A 25,624-nucleotide genomic window follows, 5' to 3' on the forward strand; every position below is an offset into this window, starting at 1 on the left:
GAATCATTTCTGCAGAGAGAGTAAAGACAGAAGGATGTTGAGACCGGTGCTGCACACATGCACACATTCTCACTTTCTTCTATTACGTTGGAAGGACATAAATAGATGTTCATTCTAATTACTTAACATCGTATGGTGAGATAGGGAACCTAAAGTAGAGGTACACGAAGGTCTTCCTCTGTATTGACAAGAAACATCAAAAGCTTCACAAAAGGAAGGTCAAGAGTAGATGACCTTTGACCATCGCAGGTGGATGTGCTCTTCATGAACTTAGGATCACAAAGGCATTCTGGGAATGGATGTCAAGGGCAAGGTGCCAAGACGATGGGAGGATATAGCTGCTAAAAAGAAGTCTGGCACAGCCCTCAACTTAGTGCAAGGGGTTTCTCGACACCTGCGTGGTAAGAGATTGGCAGACTTGTTTACGAATGCATCTGGTGTCAATGATGGACATGTGCTTCTAAGTGATTTGCACATTTTATATGCAATACTTTGTCAGATTTGCATATTTGACAGCATATCTGACAGTTTTTGTGCTTCTATGCAGTGAAAAAAATGTAAACAATTTTCATTTAGAAATTGGGAGTAAATTTGACAATTAATTACAAAGAAACAGCTTATAACACATTGAATTGATTGTGAAATTTTGAGTTAGAGAGAATGAAATAGCATTTTCATGTAAGACGTACTCCAGTAATCTTTGTTTTATTTATAACTTCGATTTTTGGCATCTGTAGGGGAGCTCAGCAGGTTCTTGGATGTGCTGTGGATAATTTCTGACTGTGCAAGAGAGACAATCAAGGAAGTGTTGATTAATCGTGGTTATTTTGGAAATTTAATTAGGAATTTGAAAAAAGATGCCTGGTTATTGTTATATTGGTGCAGTGGGGATGTTTTGTGGGTGTATATGTGTCAAATGCACATACAGTGAGTTTGCATCTGTGTTTCCCGCTCAAAGTCACCCTGTCCTTATGATGGTGGGCTGGGCACACACACACACACACACACACACACGCACCAATACACACCAATGCAGCTGCAAATCTTTTCTGTTGCCATCTATCATACTCATCTTCTCATCAATATTTGATTGCTTTAGCTCTGAAACAGACTTGATCAAACTATTAATTCACAAAATACTAGATTTTTAGCACAAATGACCGTGGCACATGTGGTCTGCATTATGCATGAGCCTGGTCGCCTTCTTACACACACACACAGACGGTGTGAGACAGTGACCGGCTGCAGTGTAATCCATCAGACAGTGCTTTCATTAAAGATGTTGGCTCTGCATCAGTTGTCATCTCTTGCTGATATAACTGTTAGGAGAAAGGATATTACTGTCACCTTGCAGTTCAGAAATCAGGGCTGGATCTTTTGTTTCAAGATTGACATGTTTATGCTGCTTTCATTTGCTTACAGGATACAGAAGGAAATATTATTGTGAGTGAGCTTGTGAAAATTGGGTAAAACCTTTACCTAGTTATCTCCTCAGACAAATGGTTTATTCTGTTGTGTCTGCTCTTTAAAAAATTACAAAACTAATTTCTGTGTTTTTTTAATTGCTCAGAAGATTTAGGTAAATGTCACGGCGACCCTCACATTCAGTGTTCTTCTGGCCTTGTTATGAGGGGGTCCCACTTAATGTGTCTATACATTTTTTTTTTCCCTGGTTCTCATGGTCCTGGTCCTCAAAGTTTATGTATATTTAGTGTACAATTAATTAATGTATAAGTAATTTTCTTCTAGAGAAACACACAAAATTGTGTTATTTAGCAGTTTACTTTATATTATAGAGCCGATAACTAAATATAGAAATATTTGTCAAAACACAATATAATATATTTATATAATATATATATATAGTTAATATAATACATAATATATTTTTAAAGAAAATATACATATATTTTGGTCAAAATAAAAAAGAATGGGCTTGTATTGTGATTCTTGATGGGTCATATAGTAGTGTCTAATGTTTTGTTAATCAGGATTCTGGTGTGTTTTGTTTTTCCTTTAGATGAGCAGGAAGCTGTGCAGAAGCGAACATTCACAAAATGGATCAACTCTCATCTAGCAAAGGTGAGCCGAGTCATGTGTGAGATTTCTGAACCAATATACATCCGTTCATGTGTGAGAGAAAAAAGCATCTGCATCTGAATAGCCACTTCTTTCCAAAGTGCAGAATTAATGTGTCACAAGACCGGTAGCACCAGTCCAGGCCCAACGTGAACATACACTTTAATCTGCTCTTTAATTTACTGTGCCTCATTTTACCAGGGTACAGTCAGTCTGCTGACAGGATTTACATATAGGCAACTATGCAACACTACAGCATTATGCAATGAAAAAGATGCTGTGTCTTGTGTAACATTGTACTTACAATAAAACTGTTTATTGGACTTAACAGAATAGGAATTTACAGGTTATGATTATATAAAACACTATTGTAACCCATTTTTTTTTCTTTTTAAGAAAAGAAGGGTTAAAATAATCAGCATATTGTCACAAGTGCTGTCCGTTGATCTTAACTTGTATTGAACACAAAATATTCAGTTAAATCATTTAAATTTCTATTATCACAATAGGGACATTATTAAAAGCTTACCCAATGACAGGTGCTTGTATAAATTTGCATGACAAACGGGACACAAGCATTTGGCCCCATGATATGCGTGTAATAATAGCTTGATGGCTTATTGATTTGTGTGTTAAGAGTGACTGGTCAAGCCATTTTTTAATTAGCCGCCACTCCAGATAATTCCAGTATGATCACCAAGACCTGACTTGGCTAATCTTCTGTGACGAGGACCAGGAAATTCATTTGAAATATCAATCTGTGGGGAATACGTCTTGACGTGGCATTTTGTATTAGGTTGCACACCAGTGCCTCTTCAGCGTAAAATGTTAACCACAGAAGATTTGACATTCGTACGCTCCCTAGCCGTTATTTATTTATCTGTTTGCTCATTACCATCTGTCATGGACATACTGGACCTGTCAGTTAGAGTTGGCAGTGAGATTCACAGCATCAGTGCTTCAAGATGACAGTGTTATGAATTAGTTCATGCTTTGATTACTTCTCTGACAGGAATCCTCAAGTTTAGTGTTTCCACTCCTATTTAAACAGCTACTGCATGGATAGATGCTTTCTGGTGTATAAACATTCTGCAGATTTTAAAGCATATTTAAGAGAAGATTCTGTATAGGCAGATGTAGTTTACATTAAATTCTAGTATTCAACTTTGTTTAGCCGTTGTTTTTATTCTGTAGTGTTATTTTAGTATTATTTGTTTAGTATGTACAAAAATATTGTAAATGTGTGATAAACAAAAGTTCAAAAGAACAGCCTTTATTCAAAATAGAAATCTTTTCTAACAGTAGAAGTCTTTTACTATCACTTTTTATCCATTTTACACATCCTTGCTGAATTAATTTCTTAAAAAAAGAAAAACATTTACTGACCCTAAACTTTTAATAGTGGCGTATATTGTAACACAATTTCTATTTTGAATAAACACTGTTCTTTTAAACTTTTTGTTTATCAAAGAATCCTTTAAAAAAGTATCACAGGTCCCAAAAAATATAATTTTTTGATATATTGATTGATTTTAAATATTGATTTCTGAAGGATCATGTGACACTGAAGACTGGAGTTATGATGCTGAAAATTCAGCTTTGCTTCCCAGGAATAAATTATGTTTGAAAGTATATTAAAATATAAAACTGTTATTTTAAATTGCAATAATATTTCACAAAATATTTTTTTTTCTGTATTTTTGATCAAATAAATACAGCCTTGATGAGCATAAGAAATGCTTAAAAAAAAAATCACTTTTAAATGCCACTGTGCATATGACAAAAACAAATAAAACGGCAATAGCACATTTCTTTTTACATATTTTTAAATATATTTTTTAAATAATATATTATTTAGCTGTAATTTATTTTTATTTAATTTTTATTTATTTTAGGACTTAAACTTATGTATTATGTAAATTTGAGAATATTTTTTTGTGATAGTTTATTAAAGGCAAAATTATAAAAGAAAATTTCATCTGGATCAGATCAAGATTTTGCTTTCTGTGGACTGCATTGAAAAGACGAAAATAAAACCTTGCCGTATACTTATTAACTTGGACCTGCAATCCTATTGTATGAAAGAGATGTGACATGATCCTATTGCTTCAATAGACATGAGACGTTTTTAAAGAAATGTGTGCAGGAAGAACAGAAATGGAGATCGCCTAATTAAAATTGCAAATAGAGAACTATTTGAACTGGTTCTACATCTGTCAGAATCAATTACATTCATTGTATATTATAAATCCAAATAATTTGTTCAATAGCCGAATACCACCATGCCATTCCTGCCACCCGCTGTTCCCATTTCTTTGCTGTTGCCCTTTAACCTCATCCTGCTGCTGAATGATGTTGCCTTGGTGACAGCACTCTCAAGTATTTGAGGGAGAAGTTTGAGAATGCATGTGCCAAATAGCAGGAAATCAATGTGACTCTTATATTGTTGACAGGATGATTTTAGACTGAAGAGAAACTGTATGTGCTATTTTAGTGATCGCTGTTTCAAACAGGTTTACATTTGGGTTTCAGGTGTTTCTAGTCAAAATATCTCTCTAGCCCTCCACCAAATCGCTAATGCAAATCATCTGCAGTGATTTTCCAGCTCCATAATTCATAGCCCAAAGGCTTCAGATTAATTCTTAGCATGTGTATGATAACACAGAATGAAAATTACACACCGCTTCTATCGCTCCTCTCATTCCTTTATAGAAGTATCAATAGAGTATTAGAGAATACGCCCACAAGGCCATGATAGATAATGAAATGTAATTAGGTGTACAGACTAAATTAGGTCCAAATTTCTCTAGTGAGTGATGAAGATGTTACATTGAGGCCTTACAGCCTTTTGTATGTTGACAGAACATAAATGCCCACTGGAAGGTTTTCATATTTCTGTGCTTTGCAGAGTTTGCAGTATTCAGTGAAGCATTAACATTTGAACATGTTCCTGCGTTATGGCTGTATCTCACTCCTCATATATAGGAATAAATGCTCATTGTATATGTAAGTAAATGCATTAGTAGTGATATTTAGATTAAAGGCGACACTTTATAATACAATACAATACAATATAATAAATCATATATAAAGATTAATTAATACAAAAATGAAATACTGTCATTAATTTTCCTTTTAATCTAATTTCAAACATTAGATTTTTTTGGAACTGTGGAACACAAGAAGAAAATGAATGGATAGTGTTTTCATGCAAGAATCATTCATTTGTGCCAGATCTTTTTAATAATTCAGTTGATCCAGTTCAAAGAACCATTCTGAATGATTCATATGTGAATCAGACTCTGGAACTCACTGGAGTTCACTGGAGGGGAAGATTGTTAGTGAATAATTTCAGTTTGTTTCTCATTTGAAGGTATAATATGACTTTGGTTGACTTGAAACATAGCATGCTTAAATTTGTTATAAAAGTGTATGGACCAATTTTAATAATAAATTTATGTTTTTGTGCCTTTTTTAAACCTCCAGTCAGTGTCCCATGTCCCAGTACATTCTTTCAAAATTTCTCCTTTTGTGTTCTATGTGCAAAAGCAATTGCAACCGATTCGGAACAACATGATGACAGAATTGTCATTTTAGGGAGAACTGTTTCTTTAACTTACAGAGAACACTCTGTGCATATATTGTAAAGTTGAAAAGGTGCAAACAAGATGCTCAACTGCTCGGCCTTAAACCAAGATCCTGGTTCAACCCAATAATCAATTCCCACAGAATTGATCAGCATTGCATTAAAAGATTTACCAAAATCCACATACTCCAAGCCATTCATTAAAAGATACCATCACAGGACGCATAGTGCCTCAGGTCTCTTTACTCATGCATGTGCTTGCAAATTTGAAGGACATCAGAGAGGCAGGACTGAAGCACTAATCTGCCTAAGAGCTTCAACTTGATTAGCCACTAGAGACCGAAAGAGAGAGAGAGAGAGAGAGAGAGAGAGAGAGAGAGAGAGGAGTGCGATTGAAAGAAAGGGAATGCATAAGAGGCCACCCTCCATTTCAATTTTGACAAATCCTCTCAGACAGGGTTAGGGCTTAATTATGGCATGCCCAATATTGAGGATGAGCTCGTTTCTCATGTGTTTGACAGTTAGCATGGGTGAGCAGCAAACAGCAGCTGCCCGGACACCCTGCTGCCTGCACCTGCTAGACATACATCAGGTTTCTCTCTGAATTCTGAAATTCAGTAATCAGTGCTCACAGATTCACAAACTGTAACCTCAATTTAACAATCAGTGCTCACAAATTAGTAAGCAGTAAGCTCAATTTTGTCATTTGTACCCACAGATTCATAAACTGCACCCACTGCTTTCTAGACAGGTCCCTCAGTTAAGGAATCTTTGCGGTTCTCCGTAATCTTCTCCTTAGTTGCTTTAGAAGAGCTCTGTACTTTCATAATAATGACAATAAAATATAATTTCTGACTTTTAAAAAATTTAAACTTAAAAAATGATGGGGATGCTTTTGGGGATGCGCAGGTTTATGCTAGAGGGTCCATGGAAAGTTTGAGCGAAAAAGAAACACAAATATAAAATGTGTTTTAGGACAGTCAACATTTAATGTTAATTTTGAGGTAGATTATAATAAAGATGAAGTTAATTATATTGATTGTTAAAGTTTATTCGGTGTTAAAAAAAATTCATTGTTGTATGTCTAGTGGGTACAAAAATGTCATACTACAAAGTAAATATTTGTCAAATAAAATGTTAAAATATTTTGCTTTGGCTTTAGCACAGTGACAATATAAAAGTCAAGTATTTAATTTTGTTAGCAACATGTCCCTATACTTTAATTCTGTCATCTCTTTACTCACTTGTATGTTGTTCGCTCCTGTATTTAATTTAATAATTACATTTTATTTAATTTTATTTAATTTTATTTTTGACTTTGGGACTTAATTTGATTTTCCATAAAGTGAAAGTCAGTGGGGTCCAATATTGTTTGTACCCCATTATTAAAATAAATCTAGATCTGAGTTTTGATGTTATTTTGATGATTTTTGATGACAAATTGCAGTTGAACAGTATTAAGCCGTGACCTACTCTCAGACTTAATTGAACTCGTCTCTGCCCCTAACAGTGTCTCTCTGATCTCTGACTGATATTGAAAACAGTTCGAGTGGCCCTCAGGCGTTTGTATGTTCACATGAACTTTGATTGGGTTGCACAGAACATGCAGCTACCGTAGCTAAACGCTGTCACTCCGCTGAATACATCAGCAGCGCCTGCCGTGACAATCTATTTCCATCAGTAATAACCAGACACAGATAATTAGTTTGTTAAGCCCTGCTGCTTGTGCCTTTGTGTTCTTTCCCTCTTATTTTCATTAGTTGCATAATTACTCAAAGTGCCTCTTTTTAATGTAATATCCTATAAGGTGATTTTATCCAATTAGCTTTTGAATTATTTAGAGCTAATTAGAATATCTTAGCAATTTCTCCCCCTGCTCTCTCAAAAATGCTTCAAGAATTAATCTTTTAAAAACATCACTCACTTCCCCTTTCTGCCTCTAATTAAGGTCATCCCACAGTCGTTTCCCTTGAAATCGTTCACTTTCACTCTTAAACTACTCTCTATTTTGCCGTGCTTTTGAAATATAAGTCCCCACCCCCTCTACATCTCTCTCTCACACACATACACACTCACTTTCACTGTTTCATATTAATCTCCTCATGAATGACTTTGCCACCCGGCTGCTTTCCTCTCCAAATCCCAGTCATGTGACTGCTGTTTTAAGAGAAATCCTAGATGTGTCGTCCGGGTAAAGAGGGGCTGTGTGGATGGATTAGTGGAGGGGCTTCATCGGGTCAGACAGACTGTGTCGTCTCTAGAATCAGCACTTTTACTCAGGATTTTCAGATGCTTCTTAAGCTTACGACTGTCATTGCCTGACAACACTAATATTCACTGGGTTTAATCTGTAAAGCTCATTCAAACTCACGTCACATCTATCTATCTATCTATCTATCTATCTATCTATCTATCTATCTATCTATCTATCTATCTATCTATCTATCTATCTATCTATCTATCTATCTATCTATCTATCTATCTATCTATCTATCTATCTATCTATCTATCTATCTGTCTATCTATCTGTCTATCTGTCTGTCTGTCTGTCTGTCTGTCTGTCTGTCTGTCTGTCTGTCTGTCTATAATTCTTTTATTCTATCTGTCTATTGTTGTATTTGTCTGTTGTTCTATAATTTTTCCATAATTTTTATTCTATAATCTTTCGTTGCATCAGTCATCAGTCATTCTATCTGTTTGTCATTCTTTCTGTCTGTCGCATTTTCTATAATTTTTTCATTCTATTGTTCTTTCCGTCCTTCTATCTGTCATTCTGTCTGTCTGTTGTACATTGTAGATGTCTAAATAGTTTGAAGTAAAATGTCAAATCATCACTGGATTGTTTTCCCTCCCCAGCGTAATCCTCCTTTAGTGGTCTCTGATCTCTTTGAAGATGTGAAAGATGGAGTGATGTTGTTAGCTCTTCTTGAAGTCCTGTCTGGTCACAAACTGGTAAGAAAAATGCACTTTTGGTTGTTTTGGTATTTAATTTTCCTTTTATTTACTTAACAGCTGTACAAATGACTTTTACGGTATCAAGCATCATTGTCCCAGTCAGATTTAAATATCTGTAATATAGAACGAACATTGTTTTTAAATTGTGACATTGACAAACGTGATAATACAAGACATATTACCAAAATGTATTCACCGCACATTACTGACACACAAATGAATACTAACACTCTCAGTGAACAATCCCATAAGGCTAGTGGTGCCTCAGGTCTTTGCAGTGCTGTAACAATCAATATAGCAAGTGGCACATGGCCCTTTGATTTTTTTTCTTTTTTACTTTTCTCTCTTGAAATCTATTTGGTGTCATCTTTGTATTCTCTGTTTCACTGTATTATTTATATTTAACTCTCCTGCTCATCTGCTTTCTTGCTCTCTCTTTCTGTTTTTTTTTTGGTTTGTTTGTTATCATATCTTTCTCCCCATTCCTTGCTGGGTGTTTACATTTTCCTCTGTCTATCACCGTTTTCCTTTTGTCTGCTGTGCTATCTTCTCCGATCTGATAGCCATGCGAACAGGGCCGCAAGCTGAGGAGGATCCACTGGGTTGCTAACGTGGGAAGAGCACTGAAGTTTCTGGAGGGCAGGAGGGTAAGGCAGTCCATTCCCAGAGTGCTTTGCTCAGGTGTACAGCTCCAGGTCATAGCCACTCAGTCTGACCTACACAACCTCTTCCCCGCTCTGCTCTGATACTGCTCTCTTGCTTTACAACACTGTCTCATGAGAGACAAAGAGAGGGAAAACCCTGTTCTTCATTTCAGGTTCACCTAAAAAATTGTTTCATTCAAATCACCAACAAATGAAGGCTTTAAGGATTCATTAGAACATGCTACATGGCTCAGAATAGATTTATGAGGTGATGTTGACACGTCAGACTGAAATCATTCTCCTTACTGAGGTTTAGTCCTGAGTCAACTTATAATAAATCTGTCTCTGGTGCCTCACATGGGGCACTGAGCTTCCCACATACAGTCTCTCTGTCTGTGTTTGCTAAAGCTGAACAAATTGACTAATTAATGTACAGCCAGCAAGGCATTTTCACAAAATAAATCCCTAAATTAGGACCCTATTGTGAAAAGGGCATTATAACAGACAATACAATTCAAAATACACCCTGTGTGTGTTTGTGTGTATATATTTATAATTTTATATATGTAAATATTTTCATTAAGCAAAGATGAGTTTTGTTTCAAACAAAGGTTGTTTTTTTAAATAATGTTTCTGTGAAACATAGAACCCTGAAATAAATCACAGTTTCATAAAAAAAAAAAAAATGTAACCAGCAGAGCTGTTTTCAACATTACTAGCACTAAATCAGCATATTATAATATTATAGGATTACGTTACATTGAAAACATTGTAATAATACTTCACAATATTGCTGTGTTTTCAAATGAATGCCTTGGTGAGCGTAAGAGACCTCTTTCAAAAGCATAAAAATTCTTACCAACCCTAAACCTTTGAAAGGTAGAGTAAACAGTTTAATGGTCATTATACAAAAATATTTGATCACTCAAAAGTTCATTTTAATGTAGTGCTGTTATAATAGATAAAAAGAAGAGGATTGCTGTCATTGTCTAACATTTTATAGTAAAACCATGGAGATTTTAAATGGGGCCCATTTTTTCCCTTTTGTAAACAGGGTATTTTTTGAAATCATCTCTCTTGGGAGAAGCACAGATATTTAATTTACTGTATAGCTGTGCTTCAGACTGTAATTATACAGCCTGTCAGTGAATGAAGCTGAGCTAAGCCTCCCACTCCTGAGGTGGTCTGTCTGTCTGAGTATCTGATCTCTCAAGAAGCTGAGGATTCATTTCGTAAGCTACAGTCTTTCACCATCTTATCTGTCTCTGTCATCCCTCTCTCATCTCTCTCTATTCCCTGTGGAGCACAGAGGGAGAAACCAGAGTACAGAACTGTTTTGTATTATGCTGAAGTCTACTTTTACATGCAATATGGGACACAATATTTTAAGTTAATGGGCTTTTTTTTTTTAAAGTAAGTGGATGTTATGAATGTGTATTTTTGTGTGAATTTTTCTTTCTTTTGGCTGGTTTTTAGTACACGTGCCTTGGTGTGTTTATAACAATAGGTGCATGTGTGCAGTGCACACATTGTCTGTCACTGAAGGGTTTTAGGTTATCACAGAGCCGAGGCTCCTTATCACCTGTCCTTCAGTTGATGGGACACACTAACAGCATGTAATGACCTCTATTCTTCTTCCTCTTTCTTTCTCCTTTTTGTTTTGTCACCATTTCAGTCGGCCTACAGAGGATCTCCGGTTAGTGTGACCTTTCTTTTGAGTGTCTATATGTCTATGATTGACATTATCACTTTCTGAAACAGGATCTCTCCAAATGTAACCTTGAATAATTACGAATTGACTTGATAAAAGTGATAGCAAAATCAGCATCCTAAAAATAAAGAATTCTGTGCTTATTTACCCTCATTTCATTTCAAACCTGTATGACTTGCTGTTGTTCAAGGAATACAAAAGGATTTTCAGCTGCTTTTTTTCCATATTAGAATATTTTATATACAATGTTAGTGTGCATTAATATTTTGAATGAGCTTTTATTGTTATATTCGCAGTTTTCATTTTAATTAAAGTTGAATATTAATAATCTTTTAAATATTTCTGTTTACCTTTCATTTATATTTATTTCAGTTTTATTTTTAGTAATTCAGTACTTCAACGATAGCTTGCAATAAATTTGAGTCAGTATTCACTGAAATCCTTGCTTGACAGCCATTCATCATTAACTTTCAATATGTGTTAACAGAAGACCTGAGGGTGAGTAAATAATGACAGTTTTTCTGTTTTATTTATTTATTTATATTTTGCTTAACAGATTAAATTAGTTAACATCAACACAACAGATGTGGTAGACGGCAGACCTTCGATTGTGCTTGGGTTGATATGGACCATCATCTTATATTTCCAGGTAAAAATATTAGAGTAATTTCCATAAATATTTCAACCATTGTTCAACAATAATGCCTTTAAGTTTCTATAATTTAACAAAGTAACAGATTAGTTGATAACATTTTCAACACTTCCTCTGCATCTTGTTGTTTAGATTGAGGAGCTCACCAGTCATCTACCAGCCCTACAACCTCAATCTAGCAGCAATTCATCAGTGGAAGGCTCCAACAGCACTGAGACCAGCAGCCCACCTGTCAAACGCAAGCCCCGCCTTTCTTTTCAAGGCGGGGCCAAAAGAGCCCTGCTCAAATGGGTGCAGACCACAGCAACAAAGTAAGAACTGTATTATGCCTGTGCAAGGCATTGAATGAATATATTGTTCTTTAATCCTGTTTCCCTAAGTAAAGCATATGACTGCATTCTTCCAGGGTTTTGACTTAATGTACATACGTACGTGTGTGTTTACAGGAGATTGGGTCTGGATGTGAAGGACTTTGGCCCCAGCTGGCGCACAGGGGTGGCTTTTCATGCTGTCATCTTTGCTTTGCGACCCCATCTGGGTAACATGGAACGTGTTTGGAGGAGACCCAACAGGGATAACCTAGAAGAGGCCTTCTCTTTGGCTGAGAGAGAACTAGGCATCCCAAGATTACTTGATCCTGAAGGTGATACCAGTCATACAGAAAAACAAAATATACAGTGATTCATGTTTGCAATTTTTGGTCCAAATCATGACTAGAGATTTGATGCAGAGTCTGTTTTTGATGTTAATTCACAAATATGCTGGTTTGTACATAGTAACAGACAGACACAGTTTGTTTTTGACTGTGTACATTCAAATTATGTTGCACAAGGCTTTAAGCACCAAATGCTTAAATTCTAATTAGCAGCATGCCACTCGCAGAGGATATGATTGATGAATTTTTAATGGAGGGGTTAAGTCTTCGACCTCCTAGACGCCATCTGAGCTTCCTCATGCTTCCTACAGGAGTCTGACAAATGAAGTTTGACATTTAAACGATTAGTGGCCCATTAGCCACGGTAAAGTTGACTGAACAAATAGTAAATGGTAAGTCAAAGGACATTGTCAGCCATGGTTCTTTTGTAAAGGTAACCCATCAGTGAAGCCTCTGCCAGACCATATCGACTTGACGATCGCCGTTTTTTTAGACATTGCACCTGATATTAAGCACAAAATTATTACAATTGCACAAAAGTATTAAGCAGCACAACACTGATAATATTAAGAAATATTTCTTGAGCATCAAGAAATAGAATGATTAGCATTAGAATGATTTCTGAAGGATAATGTGACCCTGAAGACTGACGTAATGGCTGCAGAAAATTCAGGTTTGCCATCACAGGAATAAATTGCAATTTAAAATGCATTCAAATAGAAAAGTAAATTGTATTAATTGTATTAATCTTTCACAATATTACTGTATTTATGTGTTTATCTTTGACCAAATAAATGCAGTTTTGTGAGCAAAAGAGATTTCTTTAAAAAACATTGTAAAATCTTATCGACCCCAAACATTTTAATGGTAGCGTAGGTTTATGTAATATTTGGTGGAGTTTGAGACCAAAGATCTATAAATGACTGGAAACAGAAAATAAAGAATCATGGCAAATACGTAAGAAATGTTTCAGATTCTTGCTATAACATTATCAAAAGTTGCAATTACTTCCTGGTAATATTCAAAATACACCAAAAAACATATTGTGCATATAATCTTTGAACTTTGAGAAGGTAATTTCAAGGTGTGTTAAAGCTAAATGTTAATGCATGGATGCACAAAAACAGCAGAGGAGGTACAGGGAGGTAAAGCTAAAAGGAAATGACTGTGACTGAAAAAATCAATTAAATCAAATTAGCCACAGAACAATGAACCACAATGAGTGGGTAAAAATTCAACAAAAGAGGATGACAAACCTTTGAAGGAAGAAAGGAAGCTTTTGAATAGAGTAAGGGTTATTAGGGCCTCATCTGAAACACAGGGTGTTCATTGCAGAACCTGTACTATTTTATTTTAATTTTGTTGAAAATTGTAAAATTACTGTACATTTTAAACTTCTTTAATGTGATTTAGATGTGGATGTGGATAAGCCAGATGAGAAGTCCATCATGACATATGTGGCCCAGTTCCTGAAGCATCACCCAGATCGCCAAGAGACAGCGATAGGGCGGCAACAAGAGGAGGTACTATAAATATTTCTCATCCTACAACTATACTTCAGCTTTCCATTCACTGTATGTCTTTACTCTTTTACTTTGTGGATTCACGTCTCTCTAACTTACCATTTTCTTACACTATATTTCTCTCTTTATGCTCCTCCCTCTGTTTTGTCCACTAATGTCTTGTTGTTTACGTGCATCCCTTTTCTGTCTCAAGTTTTATCTTGCTCCTCGAGCCATTGAAGAAATGTTAGAGGTACGTTTGCTTGTATAAAACACATTATGCCTGCTTTGACTGCTCCGCCACTGTTTCCACCTGCTGCTGCTGCTGTGCCATGTAGTTTAAAATGCTTTCAGGCATTGTACGCCTCTGATATGCCCAGTATAATTTTACTCCCTTTACTATTATATTTGCATTACAACTGGTTGGCATTTACATGGCAATAACGACCTTTGGCTTTGTGTTGATACAGATAACCGGATGATTAGCATTAGTAGCAGTCTTTAAAAAATAATAATGGTTCATAACCGAGTTGAAGCGTTGAATTGATCCTGTCACCACCTGGTCCTTTTGTAGAAACCCTTAGTTCCCTCATGCCACTGTCTACGCGTGTTTCGAAGTCACTGTAATTTGAACCATTTTCACCTCTTTGTTATACATTTAAACTGAGACAATGTAGGTTTTAATATTTCAGGGCATTGTATGCCTGTGACAGCATTAGTTTCGGGGAGGTGGTGAGGAGAACACGCAGCAGACGTTGGCAAGGTCATGATATAATCATTTTGATGACCCAAAGGCATTGCCTTGTGGAGGATGCCAAAATGTATGATGAGCGCCGGAAGAATAGGCTTAATTTCATTAGAATTAGCTGAACACTGCTCTCACTTTCTCGCTCTTGTTCCTAATTCATAATAGGGAGGGTAAATGTGTGTAAAATGATTAGTATCTGCCCCGCAGAGCTGATTTCTTGCTCCCCCGTGGAGAGGTTTGGGGCAGATCCGTACAATGGAGGAGAGGAACTCTGCAAACAGCATGAGTGCAAAGTCTGTGTTGGATTTATAAATGTGGCATTAGTGATGCATGTTTGAACTGCAAAATTGTATTCGGGAGTCTGGAGTTTAAAGTGCATTAAATTACTTTAGGTAAGCAAATGATGAGTGTAGAGCTCCCCAAGGGCCTTAAATCTGTGCAAATGTTTGCTTTTTGTCTTGTTTCTACAATCCTAACTAACTCTGTGCTCTTTTTGTCTCTTAGAGGGAGCAGCGTAAGACACTGAGGGAGCTGAAAGCGTGGGTAGATCAGTTCGAGAGAGACTGTGCTCAAGCCCAGAGGGATGGAGGAAGTCTCGCTGTGCAGTACCAGGTGAGCTCAGGGTCTCAATCACAACCTATTGGCTGAAAGCAATGTAGTAGATAATACATGATATTAATTGAATGCCCAGTGCCTGAGTGGTTAAATGGCCACTGTTCATACTGATATCCAAGACAGCAGTGTGGCTGTTGGTTGATATACAGAAGAGTTAAAAAATCTAGACTGTTAGTAAAAAACATTTTATCCATTTAACCATTTTATCAAGCTATGCTGTAATTTGTTAACTAAAAAAATTACGAAATAATGAGAAATGTTTATTAAGCATCAAATCAGCATATTAGATTTCTGAAGAATCACACTGAACAGAAAAGAGAAAAGGAATATATATATATATATTTTTCTAATATAAAACGAATATGTTAAATAATATAATTTTACTATATTACTGTTACTGTTTGAAAAAGATTCAAAACAATTTATTGACCCCAAATTTTTAACCTGTAGTATATGTTGTCAGGCATGATTTGGGATTTGACATTTTTACAGTGGTCTCAGATTTTGGACACCGCTGTGTGTATACTCATCATAATTCATATGACTCTGTGTAAGCAAAATGGAAAAATGTGAAAAATGGTAGATCCCAGACAATACACTGGTTGCTTAAAACTCGGCACACTCCCACATACGCATGCAGACAATGCTAATATACATTAGAGCTGAGAGCACTCATTGCTCTTATAATCATGGGCACTACACACCAGTGAGCGACGTCTATTGCTTTCTGTAGCGCCCACGGACATGTTCCATATTCAGAAGAACCAGAGCTCTAGCAGAGAACGCATGGGTAGAGAGAAAGTGGAAAATTGGAGCCCATTATTGCATGAATACATACATGTGCAATTTGGCTGGTTAAATTCTTTTGGCATGTCTCTCTTTCTCTTGCTTTGTCATTTTTTGGACAGGCTGTGTTATCTTGCTGTCTTTCTCCTATTAGCATTACATTAGACGTTATTTGAATATTCAGAATTTCAGTAATTCAATTTCCTCTCTTTCTTTCATTCACTCGCTCTCTCTTTCTCTCAGACATTCAAGCGTTATCGTGTACAGTTTGAGGTGCAGAGAAGACAAGTGGAAACATGCATTCAGTCCACTCAGAAGGACGGCAAGCTGACTGCAGACCAGGCTCTGGTCAAACAGGCCTGGGAGAGACTGTCTGCAAGGGTCAGATACACCATAAATTTGTATTATTTTTATATGTGACCCTGGACCACAAAACCAGTCATAAGTGTCAATTTTTCAAAATTGAGATTTATACATCATCTGAAAGCTGAATAAATAAGCTTTTCATTGATGTATGGGTTGTTATGATAGGACAATATTTGGCAGATATACAACTATTTGAAAATCTGGAATCTGAAGGTGCAAAGAAATCAAAATATTGAGAAAATTGCCTTTAAAGTTGTCAAATGAAGTTCTTAGCAATGCATATTACTAATCAAAAATTAAGCTTTGATATATTTGCAGCAGGAAATTTACAAAATATCTTCATGGAACGTGATCTTTACTTAATGTCCTAATGATTTTTGGCATAAAATAAAAATCAATAATCTTGGCCCATACAATGTATTTTTAGCTATTGCTACAAATATTCTCCAGCGACTTAAGACTGCTTTTGTGGTCCAGGGTCACATATGAAGCTAATTATAGTAAATAGTCTAACCCTAATCCTAGTCCATTTACTTTATTTATGAATCACTTCATAATTTTTTAGCTTTGAGGACATTCAGATTTAGTCCACAAAAAAGTCCACACAAGGTGTTATATTGTTTTGATGACATAAAAAAAACATTTTTTTTTTTCTGACAGTTAAAGTGGTATTTTTCTTTCTGCAGTTTTTGGATTGGCACCTACAGCTGGATAGTGGTTTGCCTCATCCTTTGGGTGAAGTTGGAGTGTGGTTACATCAAGCAGAGAAGATCCTACGAGAGGAACTGTTCCCTCAGCAAGCCCATGACGAGACTGCCAAAGCCATTCACAAAAAGCGACTACACAACCAGGTAAAAAAGGAAAGGAATTCTGTTTTTCTGTATGAATATTTATGGTGTATTAGAGAATGAATGAATGAGAATCCATTAAACTTCACTTTCTTCCTTTAACATGAATTCTTACATTTATCTGCGTGTTATTGTGCAGGAGATCTTAAGGCCTCTTGAAAGACACAAGCAGACCTTGCAGTTAATACACAGAGACAGATGTGTTAATAATGTCCCCATTCCCATTGAACAACTGCAAGACATGGCAGAGAGGTAAACATCATAACAGATTCTACAGAGATTCAATTTATAATAGAATTTAAAATAAAATTTGCAATGGCTATAAATAAAACTTTCTATTCTATTCTATTCTATTCTATTCTATTCTATTCTATTCTATTCTATTATTAACCTGCTTTTATTTAACTGCTTTCAGATTAAACTACATATCTACCTCCTCCCATGTTCACTTGAGCAAACTGGAATTCTGGGAGTCAAAATTCTCTATGCTGGCATTTTTGACACTAGCTGAGTCCAAACTCAAATCCTGGATAATTAAATACGGCCGACTGGAATCAATGGAGCGTTTGCTACAAAGCTATGGTGTAAGTATTCAAGCCAGAAAGATTGAGACTGTTTAACTGTCTTTAACTGTAAAAAAGTTACTTAACTGTAACTTTTATTCTTCTCTCAGCTCCTCCTTGTCTAACCATACAAACATGTTTTCATACATAATCATTTTTGAGTCAATTCCTTCACCTTTAGTATATCCTAAGATACTTATTACTTTACTTTATGCTTTGATTCTACAATTAAAAGATCTACCCTTTACTTGTGTTCATTCTCTGCTTCTGTAGTCTTTTGTGGAGGGGCAGCAGTTCTTTGAGAAGTATGAATCCAGCCACCAGGCTCTTATAAATGCAGCTGAGCTCTACATTAAAGCAGACAGCTCAGGTATGCTTTATATACTGAACAATGATGTGCTTTATATGTATGCATGTAACTTTTGGCAGTGATTTTGCGGTTTCATCCTGGTTTCACTGTGCAATTACTTCTTTTTCTCATCACTTTATATGAGAATCATTAAATATGGAAAAATATGTTTTCCTGAATAACAGAAGGAGATACACGGGGAAGAAGAAGGGGATCTTTTTTTACCGAGGCTCATGAATTTTAGTGGTAGTGGCGGCCTTGGGTGAAGCAAAAAATATATTTGTAATGTAGAAATCATATCACGGCTGTGCAGATAAAGGCACAGTTTTTTTTTTAGAGAAAATGCTTAACATTTCACCATCTCAGTGTCCAGAGGGCAGAATGATAGCAGCTCACCTCGTTTCACCCTCAGTGAGTTTAATCCTTGCGGACTCAGTAGTCAATCAGTCTCTGTGCCTATAGCATCTTCCTGCTGTCTCTGTCTCTCTCTGTGTTTCATTCTTGCTCTTTTCCTTTTGGTTTTTCTTTCTCCTTCTAGGCTCATGCCCCTCTCCTCGGGCCACTGGTAAATGAGGTTTTCCCAGGCACAGAGCTCAAAAGGGAATTCCAGTCCATTAGTGCAGATACTGTATTCTAATTGGGTTTCTCTGGGCAATAGACTTCCAACATGTTGCTTTGTTCGTGCCTAAGGCAATCTCAACATAGAGGTGGTCTTTGTGTTATATCTGAAGTGTGATTGGAAGATCAACAAAATACATCTCCCAGAAGCCAATCACATCTTATCGTTGTGATCTAGAGCAGTGATTCTCAACTGGTGGGTCGCAACAGAAAATTGGGTCATGGGTCTGTTCTAAAAGCATCACAGACAGGAGACGCTATGTCCTGTTATATTATACAAATAAATAAAATAAAATATAAATATTAGATATTAAAATATTAATAAATACTATAATAGCATTTATTGTAAAAATACTAAAATTACACTGTATGTTATCACAGCAATGCTAATAGATAGCAATAATAATTACCTTTTAAAAGGGAAGGTTAAATGCTTGTCAAGGACTAAATGAAGGACTGTATTTATTAGTACTTTCATGAATCTGCTCTGCTTTTGTATGTGCATGGTTTTGACATTGTAGTTGAGGGAGTGGTAAAGCTCTTCCTGCGAGAGGTGTCTGATCAGTGGAGGAGTCTGTCGGTGGAGGTGCGAAGCGTAAGGTCCATGCTGGAGGAGGTGCAGTGTAACTGGCTGAGGTACAACAGTTGCGTGGCCTCATTGCAGGCCTGGCTGGAGGACGCTCAGGGGGCTCTTAGACAGCCTGAGAACACCAAACGGGTGAGATGTCCACATACTGTATATGAAAATAACTAGTAGGGCTGTGTTTATAGTACATTCTCATTCTCTTTTGTTCTTCTAGGAATTTTTTCGTAATCTTCCTCACTGGATGGACCAGCATGCTGCTATGAATGATGCAGGAAACTTTCTGATTGAGACTTGTGATGAAACAGTGACTCGTGACATAAAGCATCAGCTCCTGCTTCTCAATGGAAGATGGAGGGAGCTCTTTCTGAAGGCCAAACAGGTAAACAAGCTGGTTCACATCTTAAAGACAACACACTGGTCAGTTTAAAGAGACGGTTCACCCACCCAAAAATTTAAAATTCTTTCACTGAATCTTTATACCTTTGTTTCTTTCTTCAGTGTCAGAACGGCTATAAATAATAAATTTTGTGTTTCATGGAGGAAAGAAAGTAATATGGAGTTCATCTTTAAGTGAATCATTCCTTTAATTATTAACTCTGTTTTTCTCTCTTCACAGTATGCTCGTCTTCCTGAGACTCATAATGTGAGGATACACCAGGACGTCAGCTTCGACATACAAGAGTTTCTGGACACTTCCATTACTAAACTTTCCTCGCCGCTTCAAGTGTCATTGATGGATGTCAAAGCCTTTATGCAGGATGTTGAGGTAAAGAGGTTTCAACAATTACTGTATTTGGAGTGTGTTGTTAAAGGGGACATCAGATGCCCATTTTCCACAAGTTGTTATTAATATTTAGGGTCTTCATGAAAAGTCTATAACATACTTTGGTTAAAATTTGTCATTGGTAGTGTAAAGCAACATCCTTTTTACCTTGTCAAAAACAACTCTGTTCACAGCAACATGTTCTTACTCCCAACTCGTCACTTATTGATGCTTGGTCAGTACCCCTTGGTGCCACTTTTTAATGCATACCCCTTGGTACCCCTTTAGCATAATTTTTCGATGGGCAGAGTCTTTCGTTGCTTTAAATAAGAAACCCTGGGCGTCAATATGCAGACGTGAAAGGTACTGGGAATTTTATCTTCATGATTAAATTATATATTGGGTAATAACATTGCCATTATTGCATATATGTTGGGATGTGATTTTTCAATGTAAACAGTCACAACAGTTTTATTTATATTACACTATTTACACATATATGAGCACATAACCCAACCCCTGCCCATAAACCTACCATTTGTCAACAAAACACAATATAACAGGCAGATACAACTACCGGTCATAGTTATATTCCAAGTCTTCCAAGGCAAAACGATTGATTTGTGTGAGGAATAGACTCGATCGCTATCTCTGTCCACCGTAAAGTTCATCCTGTGCTGCAGTCTGTGCGTATGCACAGCACAAATTAAAAAAATACTGCCAGAAGAAGCCTTATGTCAGCCTCGGTTGTGAAATGCTATTGGCTCGTGTCTTGTGACCGATTGCGTCATGCAACGGTCGGGAGTATCTTTTTGAATGAGATGTGAACTCGTTAACGGAGCGGGATCATTTTCAGCGAGTGAAACCTTATGTTTTACTCTCTTCTTCACATAAAGACATCGTATGGCTTCAGAAGACTTGGAATGCAGCACGACTTGTTTATAATGCTTTTATACTGCTTGTTTATGGTCAGTTTTTGCAATAAATACCTGTGACTGCACTTATATTTGCCTGTTATGTGTTTTATATTTTTCAGAAATGGGTAGGTTTAGGGTAGGGGTGGGGTTAGGTGCTCCAATGAAAGTATAAATTTATATAAAATTATTTCTATTTTTTACAAATGCGTGCAAACCTTTAAATTAAGACAAACAACTGTTAGATTATATCATGCTCTCTGCCAGATGTTTCTGTGAGTTTGCCTCTCTGCAATCCCTCCTCCCTTCAAACTCCTTTTCTTCTGTCTCACTCCCTCCTCCCTTCCGTGCTCTCTCTCACTCTGTATTATGTCTATATCTCTTATCCTTATTCCATATAGTTCAAATGTTCAGTTGAGGACATATGGCCTAGGAGCTCTTGGGTGACGGGGTTCAGACTGAACTCTTGATACAGTACCTTATCCTATGGCCAAGTGTACGCCTAATATGTCCAGAACTTCCTGGCCATACTTCCATTTTATATAACGTATATTTATTGGCCTCTGTACCACACAGATGTAATGCAAATTTTCATTGGATATACCACTGAACCACCCCTAGCAATGCAACTATAAAATGTATGTAATAATAAACTTTGAAGAAGTTTGTGAACAGACAATTGGCTTCATGTTCATAACTCTTTCCATGGGCCCATGAAAGGACTGAGAATAGTCGGATGACATCGAAAGATAAAGAGCTAAGACATTCTTTACAAACTGAAAACAACGGAGGACCCTACACGTCGTAGAGTGACGCTAAAGGGGTCCTGACCAAGCGTCAGTAGGTGCGTTTCCATTAACAGATGTTATGCGACAAAAACTTAATTTTTTCCTCTCGCGATAAGTCATGGCAACGGAATTTGATGGGATTTTGACAGATTTTGGCTATATTTAATCGAAGCAGGTGTGTGCATGTATCTTTACAAAAGCAGTGCGGAGAGGTGCTCTAGAAACGTGCGCAGCGCGCCTCATATAAACACAAGCATAGACTAGAGTGGCTGAGATCAACTCCAGTGGCTGTATCAGAGCCACACTGCGCTGCAGATATGTGGAGTGTAAATTGTCTAAGCATGAATGGCAGGCAAAGCCCCTTATACTTGAGAGCGGCCACATATTAAGTGTTTCTTGGAGGTTATAGTACATTGAAGACTGATCATATGACATTTGACGTACACCATGTGACCTGTAATTGCGGAAAAAACGTTTCCATTGCAGTTTTGCGAATTATTCCTTTTTCGCATTGCCTGAAAAACCACCTCATGTGAGCGTAAAAACTTTTTTTTGCGATATATGGGCGTTTTTGCGAAATGACGTGTTTCCATTAGGCATATTATCAATTTCAATTTGCGCAATTTGAAGGGTAATGGAAACGCGCCTAATATTTGACAAGTTGGGAGAGAGAACGTGTTGTTCACAGCGACCCATTTCGGCGCATGTCCCTTTAAATGCTAATGAGCTCTGCTCACCCCGCCCTCTCTTACATAGGGTGATCAGCCGTTCTCTGAGGCTGTGAACTTTAGCCGCTTTTGTTGTGGAACTTGCTAACCCAGCACTTTTCTAGGAAAGGCAATTAGCAAAGATTCATTAAAAAAAACCTTATACTCACTTCTTTTGGAGGTGAAGCTGGATCACGAATGATTTGCGTGAACATAGACACATTTAGGTAGATTAGGGGGCGCATTCACTTCAAAAACAAAAGTAATCCACTGTGTCTTCAGCAGCTCAGATGTCGGGAGTAAATGATGACTGCTATGCTCATTATTACATCCAACAACAATACACTTCAATCACTTGGGAGACATTCTTGTCTACACCTGCTCCGGCGTCGAAACAATGGCAGATTGATGACAGCTTATTCAGGGCAGGTCTGTGGTAAAACATAGTGTAAATCAACAGTCGTGGGAGGGGCCTGCCAAAAGTACATCACACTGCCAAGAATCTGTGAACAGCTTAATCTGACAAAGAGTTGATTATTAATGGGGATTTAAAAAAAGCACTGGGTGGATTTTTATCATTATAGAGTGGTTGTGAGCACACACTTTCAACACACATTTATGTTCAAACACCATGTAAAAGTGAATTTTGCATCTGATGTACCATTTAATACTTTTTTTTGTGTGTGGCCATAGAGAAATGATAAATGAAAGACTGTTATGCTAGTTTAGTTCATTTGAGTTCTCCTAAGCTTGCTAATATAATTTCACATGCATTGTAGGACATCAAGCACAGGCTGACTGGTGTGGAAGCACAGTATAAGGCGGCTGCTCGCTCTGCACAGCTTCTGGCCAAAGACTCTGTTCATGGTAGCGGAACTAAAGCACTTTCTTCTATAACAACCGCAGAAGCACAGCTCCATCAGGTTTGCACAATGTTTGCAAAATATTGTTATCATTTCCATCTGAAAGGTTCTAGTGTTGTTTTCTTTTGGTGGAACACAGAATCAGACATTTAGCAGGCTTTCACACTAGTCTTTTCAGTGTGATGGTGATCACAGGCTTTCTTTCTTTAAGAAAGAAGAAAAGCATAATAAACATGACTAGAACTATAAATGCAAGTCTTTTGGACCACTTTATGGTACTTTCTCTCAGTGTTGGAGCTGGACAGCATCTGGTCACCATTCACCTTCATTATATGAAAAAGAATAGCATGATCATTCTGCTAAATATTTGATTCTGTGTTCCACCAAATAAAAACAAAATCACATAAGTTTGCAACAATATAAGAGTGAATAAATCACAGAATTGTCATTTTCTGTGACATGTCTGAGAATAAATGTTGTGTGATTGTTTGTTTGTATCTTCACAGCTGAAAGAAACGTGTCCTTTAACTTTGAGGGAGTGCCAGGCTCTATTTCCGCTGCTAGAGGAGTTAGAGAAACAAATCTCAGCTTTCTACCAGACAGCAGAGCATGCTGGACACATCATCACAAAGCAACACAACCAGGAAATGTGCCAGGTCAGTACAGACCACTGGGAGAAAAAGATTATTGGACCATGAAGAATACAGTGTGGTGAAGTAGTAATGATCTGACAAATAATAAGTGCCTGTCTTCTGTAATCCCTCAAGGATTCAGTAGGGAAAATGTCCCTGGCTGTATCTGTGTGAACTAGAATTGATCTCTGTTTATTTCAATTTTATTCATTTTTGGCAGGAGCTACAAACTCAGCAGCAGACCTGTAAGCGTTGCGTTTGCGCTATGGAGCGCAGTTACCTGTCCCTACAAAGGGCGCTGTGCTGTGCGAAATCTCTACACAATTTTGACATGTCGCTCCTGCAGAACAGAGTAACCGAGATTCAGACCACTGCTCAGGTTGGACTACATTACAGATGTGCAATAAAATTTTCATACACTACCATTCAAAAGTTTTTCTTTTATTCAGCAAGTTAAAATAAAATACATTTGTAATGTTACAAAATATATCAGTTTCAAATAAAGGCTGTTCTGTTCAACTGTCTATTTATCAAATAATAATCTTTTCCACAGAAATATTAAGCAACACAGCGGTTTTCAATGTCGATAAAATAAGAGAGCATCAAATCAGAATATTAGAATGATTTCTGAAGGATCATGTGTTTTTGAAGGATAAATAAATAAACAAATTAATAAATGGATACAATAAGATTTTGTGTGTGTGTAAAAAAAAAAAACATACATACATTTTACATACATTTTACATAAATAATTAAATAAAGCACCATAAAAATACATATTCCATATGACTCTTGTGCTGCAATCCAAGTCTTCTGAAGTCAGACAAAATTTAAGGCATCATTCACTGAAAATCCTTACCTCTGCAGCCTCACTAAGTGGAGAATCTCTAACTCTTGCTTGTGTTCTATTGAAAAAAAAATCTCTAGTTTGGATTTGTTTATCAACTACAGAGCTGATAGAGTAACTGTGTTCTGCTCTGGTCAGGCTCTGATGCAGGAGGCTTTAGAATGGAGGCAGGTGGCAGAGACTAATGGTAACCTCATGCGGAGATATGAAGAGTCTCGTGCTGACCTGGAGAAGGCACTGCGTGTGGGTCAGGCCTGTTTAAAGGAAAGGGGAGAACCAGATGAGCTGTTCCGCAAACATAATGTACGTCAATAATGTCTTACCCTTCAAACATATTTAACTTATCCTGTTTCTCTAATTAAGTGTGTAATTATTTGCTCAGGAGTTCTTTGGGCGACTGGACCAGCACATTTTAAGTGCTTATTTAAAGGCGTGTGATGACCTCACTGATATCATCTCTGAGGAAGACCAACAGAGTCTGCGGGAGACGGTCAGACGACTGCACAAGCAATGGAAGGTCAGTTGAAAGGTTAAAAAAGATGAAAATGAAGATAGTTTAACAGGAACTTCTCCTAAAGGATTAATCATGATGCATTTACCATTCTACCAGGACATTCAAGCCGAGGCCCCATCCCATCTGCTCAGACTCCGGGTGGAAACAGAGAGGCGTTTAGTGATGGCCATGCTACAGGAGTGTCAGGTAGAGCTGAAAAGGGAGGACAAGGCCCTGCTCACAGCCGGCAGTGAAAGAATGATCAAAGAACACAGGGTAAGATACAACAGATGAAGAAAAGAAAAAGAGAAGAAGTTACATTTCATGGAAATTGAATATTAACATTTATTTATG

At 36.9% G+C, this 25,624-nt stretch overlaps 1 protein-coding gene across 1 annotated transcript in view; it reads left to right on the forward strand.

Moving 5' to 3' along the window:
• The window catches only part of syne1a (spectrin repeat containing, nuclear envelope 1a), a 122,161-nt gene continuing 96,537 nt past the window's right edge, over positions 1 to 25,624 (forward strand). The window contains exons 1-25 of the mRNA XM_079376216.1: positions 1 to 401; positions 2,021 to 2,082; positions 8,522 to 8,617; positions 9,184 to 9,267; positions 10,940 to 10,960; positions 11,532 to 11,624; positions 11,760 to 11,938; positions 12,074 to 12,270; positions 13,696 to 13,805; positions 13,999 to 14,037; positions 15,037 to 15,144; positions 16,177 to 16,314; positions 16,986 to 17,150; positions 17,287 to 17,399; positions 17,563 to 17,731; positions 17,984 to 18,080; positions 19,199 to 19,395; positions 19,478 to 19,642; positions 19,880 to 20,029; positions 23,215 to 23,358; positions 23,805 to 23,954; positions 24,151 to 24,309; positions 24,916 to 25,080; positions 25,160 to 25,294; positions 25,388 to 25,546. Of these exons, the coding sequence (XP_079232342.1) occupies positions 296 to 401; positions 2,021 to 2,082; positions 8,522 to 8,617; positions 9,184 to 9,267; positions 10,940 to 10,960; positions 11,532 to 11,624; positions 11,760 to 11,938; positions 12,074 to 12,270; positions 13,696 to 13,805; positions 13,999 to 14,037; positions 15,037 to 15,144; positions 16,177 to 16,314; positions 16,986 to 17,150; positions 17,287 to 17,399; positions 17,563 to 17,731; positions 17,984 to 18,080; positions 19,199 to 19,395; positions 19,478 to 19,642; positions 19,880 to 20,029; positions 23,215 to 23,358; positions 23,805 to 23,954; positions 24,151 to 24,309; positions 24,916 to 25,080; positions 25,160 to 25,294; positions 25,388 to 25,546 (3,201 nt within the window). The 5' untranslated portion in view covers positions 1 to 295. The remainder of the gene's footprint in view (positions 402 to 2,020; positions 2,083 to 8,521; positions 8,618 to 9,183; positions 9,268 to 10,939; positions 10,961 to 11,531; positions 11,625 to 11,759; positions 11,939 to 12,073; positions 12,271 to 13,695; positions 13,806 to 13,998; positions 14,038 to 15,036; positions 15,145 to 16,176; positions 16,315 to 16,985; positions 17,151 to 17,286; positions 17,400 to 17,562; positions 17,732 to 17,983; positions 18,081 to 19,198; positions 19,396 to 19,477; positions 19,643 to 19,879; positions 20,030 to 23,214; positions 23,359 to 23,804; positions 23,955 to 24,150; positions 24,310 to 24,915; positions 25,081 to 25,159; positions 25,295 to 25,387; positions 25,547 to 25,624) is intronic.

Source organism: Barbus barbus (genome assembly GCF_936440315.1).
Source record: "Barbus barbus genome assembly, chromosome: 24".
NCBI classification, from domain to species: domain Eukaryota; kingdom Metazoa; phylum Chordata; class Actinopteri; order Cypriniformes; family Cyprinidae; genus Barbus; species Barbus barbus.